Source organism: Cajanus cajan, chromosome 4 (genome assembly GCF_000230855.2).
Source record: "Cajanus cajan strain Asha chromosome 4, NIPB_CcT2T_4, whole genome shotgun sequence".
Classification (NCBI taxonomy): domain Eukaryota; kingdom Viridiplantae; phylum Streptophyta; class Magnoliopsida; order Fabales; family Fabaceae; genus Cajanus; species Cajanus cajan.
The window spans coordinates 49536222-49541909 of NC_138520.1; the positions used below are offsets into that span (position 1 = coordinate 49536222).

Below are 5688 nucleotides of genomic sequence, written 5' to 3' on the forward strand. Positions count from 1 at the left end.
CTTAGGTAAGGTAAACTTTCTGAGGAGATTTATTTCGAATTTGTCTGGTAAAACTAAAGTGTTCTCTCCTTTGTTGCGTTTAAGAAAGGAGCAAGAATTTCGATGGAATGAAGAGCACCAGAGAGCATTCGAGGAAATTAAAGCTTACTTGGCTCATCCTCCAGTACTTGCACCAATCTCTAAAGAGAAGCAACTCAAGTTGTATATCTCAGCTAGCGATTCGACTATTGCGGGCATGCTGGCGCAAGATGATGATAATGGCATTGAGAGGGTCATCTATTATCTAAGTCGAATGTTAGTAGGAGCAGAAATCTGATATTCTTCTTTAGAGAAATTATGTTTAAGTTTATATGCTACTTGTACAAAGTTGAAGTACTATATTAGGACTCGTGATGTTGTAATATTTTGTCAAAGTAATCTGATTAAGTATATGTTGTGTAAACCTGTTTTACATTCTCGAGTTGGTAAATGGGCACTTGCATTAACTGAATATTCGCTCACTTTCGAACCACTAAAAGCAATTAAAGGTCAGATACTTGCGGATTTTCTTGCTGATCACTCGAAAGAAACAAAAGATAATTTATACTTAACCATAAAACCTTGGCAGCTATATTTTGATGGGTCCAAGCATGAGTCAGGTGCTGGAATAGGTCTTCTAATCATAAACCCCCAAGGATTGCCAACTAAGGTGTCACTTGAAATGGACAAAAGGTACTCGAACAATGAAACTGAGTATCAAGCATTGATAACTGGACTCAAAATATTAATGGATTTGGGCGCTCGAAATATATTGATCCGAGGTGATTCACAATTAGTCATCAAACAATTAACACAGGAATATAAGTGCCTAAATGAAAGGTTAATTGAATTAAAAAATCGAGTTGAACGATTACTTAACACTTTTGACGAAGTCGAATTACAACATATTTCTCGAGACTCGAATACTATTGCCAACAAGTTAGCTCAAATCGCTTCAGGATATAGGGTAAGTAAGAAGTGTTTGGAGAAACTATCACACGTACAAAGTGTATGGGCAGATCATCGAGAAACATTGAATGTGGGTTCTTCGTCTTCGAGTCAACCAGATTGGAGGAACAAGTTGATTGAGTATTTACAGAATCCCAATATAAAAGTTGAAAGAAAAATTAAATTCCAAGCCCTCAATTATGTGCTGCTAGATAACGAATTATATAGAAGAGGTTTTGATGGAATTCTGTTTAAGTGTCTTGGAAGTCATGAGAGTTATATAGCTATGGCAGAGATACATGAAGGTATATGTGGAGCACATCAGGCTGGGAAGAAAATGAAATGGGTTTTATCGAGAAAAGGTTTATATTGGCCAACCATGATTAAGGATTGTATCGAATTCGCAAAAAGCTGTGAAGAATGCCAGAAACATGGACCCATACAAAAAGCACCAGCGAGTGAGTTGCATTCGATCATCAAACCTTGGCCATTTCGAGGATGGGCAATGGATTTAATTGGACAAATACACCCACCTTCTTCAAAAAATCACAAATATATATTGGTGGCCATAGATTACTTTACAAAATGGGTTGAAGCTATTCCTTTAAAAGAAGTCGAGCAAAAAGACATAATTGATTTTATCGAGGATCATATTATTACAAGGTTTGGGATTCCTCAAACAATCACTACTGATCAAGGCACAGTTTTTACGGGTCGAAACATTGCTCGATATGCGGAGTCGAGGGGGATTAAGTTAATAACTTCAACACCATATTATGCTCAAGCAAACGGTCAAGTCGAGGCTGCTAATAAAGTTGTGATTAATTTAATCAAAAGACATATATCAAACAGACCTCGAAGTTGGCATGAGACTCTTGTTCAAGTACTATGGGCTTATAGGAATTCACCTCGAGATGCCACGAAAACTACTCCATATAAATTAGTATATGGCCATGAAGCTATTCTTCCTATTGATATTAACTTACAATCAATTCACATACAGAAACAAAATGAATTACCTGTTGAGGATTATTGGGATTTAATGTATGATGAGTTGATTTCTTTAGAGGAAGAAAGGTTAATTGCGTTGCAAAATCTTGTGCAATAAAAAGAAAAAGTCGAGAAAACATATAATAAGAAGGTTAAAGCCCAACGTTTCCAAGTTGGAGATCTGGTATTAAAAGTCATCATTCCTATAGATCAAAAATCTCGATACTTGGGGAAATGGTCATATAATTGGGAAGGCCCCTTTGTAGTCAAGCAAGCATATTCAAAGAATGCATACGTAATTAAAGGGATAAATGATTTGAGTACAAGCAAAGTCATGAATGGGAAATACTTAAAACATTTTCATAAGAGGGTAGAATGATAATTGTTCAATGCAGGACGAACATAAATTAAAAAGTGAAAAAAAAATGCTAATTATTACAAAATTGTTTTTTGAAGTTCTCGAAAGCTTTGTAAGCTTCGTCCAAATTCTTCTTGCGAGACGCACATTGAGCTTCTAAATACTTCTTCTGCTCCAAAGTCTTTGCTAGCTGAGAAGAAATGGCTTTGCCCTCTTCCTTAAGCCAAGTTTGATGTTGCTTGATCTCTTGAATCTTAACCTTCACCCCATCCTTCTTCGAGCGAGTTCTATCAAGCTCGTGTTTTAAAGCTTCGATAGCATGTTCGATATCAGCCTCCCCCTTTTGCAATGCCTGCAAAGCAGAGATCATTTCTTCCGTTGATTTCTTGATAGAAACCAACTCGTCTCGGAGTTTCTCGAGCTTAGCACGGTCTCCTTCAGTTTCGACCTCAATTTGGGTCACCTCTTGATATGCAGTAGACCATTGAGTTCGAAGTTCCCAGGCGCGGCTAAAGGGCTTGATAAATGCTTGAAGCTCTAAAGAAATATCAGAAGGAAGGTCGGAATAACTGAGCAAGTCATCAATCATTTGTTGCACTTCCGTTTTGAACTCAGGAACGAGGAAGGCCTGATCAAGATCTTCAACGTATGCCTTCGAGCGAAAATAGTCGAGCAGGGGTTGGTAAGAAGGTGTTTCAGAAGCTGGCTCAACAACCTTCAATTTTTCTTTCTCTGACCCAGAGGGACCACTCGTCCAGTTGTCCAAAACCTCAAAGATAGTATTGATATCTTCGTCCTCATCATTAAAGAAACTCATCAAATCCAAATCTGGAGAAGGAATTGAGGAGAGACCTTAGACAGAAGAAGTAGCACCGCCCTGGGTTGAAGGAGAAGTGGTAAAAGGTCTAGGGGATTCAGTTGAACCTGCACAAAAGTAGATACATAAGAAACTTCCATTAACAAGTTATCATATCAAAGAGTAAAGTTGAAAGAAATATACCCTTGTTCAGACTCAAGGGAGGTTGTAACTCGAAAGAGGGTTCACCTTGAGCGGAGTCTTGCCGCATCTCCGTATTAGCCAAAGGTTCGGGTTGGAGAATCTTACCCTCTTCGACAGGAAGGGGAACTTCTATCGAAGCCATAGCAGAGGCAAGCGTCGCAACATCCACTTGAGGGGTAGACAACTGATGAAATGAAGAAGTCAGGCTAAACATCAAGAGAAAATTTGAGTTACAAGGTATGATAAAATGGAACATGTTGGGTTACCTCAGTGGCAAAGGGTACGCTTTTCTGCACCTCTCGAGACATCTCTTGAGAAGAATCCAGTGGGATAATCTCAATATCCTATAAATAGGATGTTAGAACGGTTAAAGGCATAAGAGAAATATAAATGAAGAAAGAAGTCGAAATTGAAATACCTTTGGGGCGGACTCATGGCGTCTTTGAGCAACTTCTCGCCAGAGGGTTGTTGAGGTTTCTTGGAAGAGGCAAGACCATCTTCTCTTTCCCTTTGTCTTGCTTCTTTGTGGTCGAGACCTGAATTGGAGGATAATTGATTAGTTATGAAACACGAGCAAGAAAATAACCTTGATATTTGAGTTAATTTACTTACAGTTTTGGTACTGTCTGAACCCACTTTTTGTTTCTTCGAGGTTCCAATACTCTGTAGAGTGGAAGCTCGAAAAGGTAAGATAAAATATTAGTTTTGAGAAAGACTGCAATCAAAACGAGCTATACCTTAGAACGTAAAGAAACTTTGTCAGCAGCGGTCTTTCTCTTTCGACCTTTCTTAGATATCTCTTTACCCTCCTCATCGTCACTCTCCCAATAAGGAGTTGGATCAACATGTCGAGGAACACGCTGAGGGATGGCAACTACAAGGTTCGAGCAAAGAAGTGAGACAAGTTTAAGGTATACTCGAAGAAGAAGTAAGTGAAAAATATTTACCAGGAGGAGGGTTAATGTTATTGACCCAACATAATGGCCACCATTTGTTTTGAGGAAAATCGTACACGGAACATCTCGCGTAGGTAACTTTATTCTTTACAAGAACTTCTTTGCGCTCAAGGTAAAACGGGTCGAGTGTTTTCACCCAAGGAGGATGAGATACATGTTTAACTAGACCAAAAAGGGCATTTGGAAGAGGAGGTATATGCTTTGGACAAAATTTTTCGAAATCAGTTTTACCTTGAGGGTTTATTACCTTTTTTGAGCGAATGTTCCGTTGTACCATTTTCGATAATGAGACCGAAGCGTCAAAGATGGTTCGGTGCACATTGTTAGGTCGATAACAAACCTTAAAAAATTGTTCGAATTGATAAATTATAAGTTGATTCTTGAAAGTACCTGGTTGCTTAGGCCCCTGCGAACAAGAAAGAGGAGAATTAATCAGCTTTTTCAGAAAGCCATCAAAATCGATGAGTTTATCTACAATATAGTAACACCACCATCGAAGGTAGCATTTTGAGACTAAGAAGGAAGGAGAAAAGGTGGTCGGTGTAAGCTTAAGTTCTTTATCAGGGCGAAGGATGAAGTCAAGGACCTCTTCATAATTCCCTTTTTCGACACAAATATCCGCATCAATGCCTTCTTTACGTCGAAGGGGAAGAGGTTTCATTTGGCAAAGCCCAAACTGTCGAGCAAAAAGTTGGGGCTGATAAGGATAAAGTCTGACATCTTTTTGCCTCATACCCGACATGATCACATCCCAGGACAAGAATCCAAACCACAAGTCAGTTGAGGCTGGACTTATGCTACCAACTTGATTATTTTGACGCAACCATTTAGGACCTATCAAATTCGGTCGAATGAAAGGGGCTAAATCTTCAGTGAATTCAGTGAAGCTAAGGATGGCTCTAATATATTTCTCGAAATTGTCTACCAGACGCTTTCGAGGGGTAAGGGTTGTTAAACGAGCCCCTTCAAGTTCACATATGGGAATGGGTTTCGAGGGCAAATGAAGTTTCTTCTCCAATAGTGCGTTGAGCCAGAGTTGAAGTAGCCATAACGGGCCGGAGAGATTTCGAGGCCCAGATTCTCGAGCAAGACTTTCGGAGGCTTCATCAAGACAAGTATAAAGAGAGGCCAGAAGAAGTTTGCTTAAGCAAATTTTTCTTTGCAAATGAAGAGCCTGAGCTAAATTGTAATAATATTTTGGGACTTGAAGCGAAGGAGTGCAAAAGACACAGGCGGACAACCAGTACATAAGAAAGGCAATATGCTCTGAAGGTGAGACAGGCGTGCCAGGCTGTCCCATATGTGCATTAATAAAAGCCAAATAGTTCTTCTTATCCCAAGAAATTGAAGTATCCTTGATCGAGATTTCCTCTTCAAAGGCGTCAGGATAAAACCTCTCTCCAATAGGCATTAACCCC

General features: G+C 39.3%; 1 protein-coding gene across 1 annotated transcript; it reads left to right on the forward strand.

The window, feature by feature from the left end:
* Nucleotides 1-430: 430 nt before the first annotated feature.
* LOC145957339 (uncharacterized) lies at nucleotides 431-2074 on the forward strand. Its single transcript, XM_083073573.1, has 2 exons — nucleotides 431-1424; nucleotides 1665-2074. Exons 1-2 carry the CDS (start codon nucleotides 431-433, stop codon nucleotides 2072-2074), a joined length of 1404 nt encoding a protein of 467 aa, XP_082929699.1.
* The last annotated feature ends 3614 nt before the right edge of the window (nucleotides 2075-5688 follow it).

Excerpts from the sequence above, each read along its gene's own strand:
- LOC145957339 (XM_083073573.1), top strand. The coding sequence starts at position 431 with ATGTTGTGTAAACCTGTTTTACATTCTCGAGTTGGTAAATGGGCACTT. Across the intron at positions 1,425-1,664 it reads CATACAAAAAGCACCAGCGA|GCACAGTTTTTACGGGTCGA; the intron begins GTGAGTTGCATT and ends CTACTGATCAAG.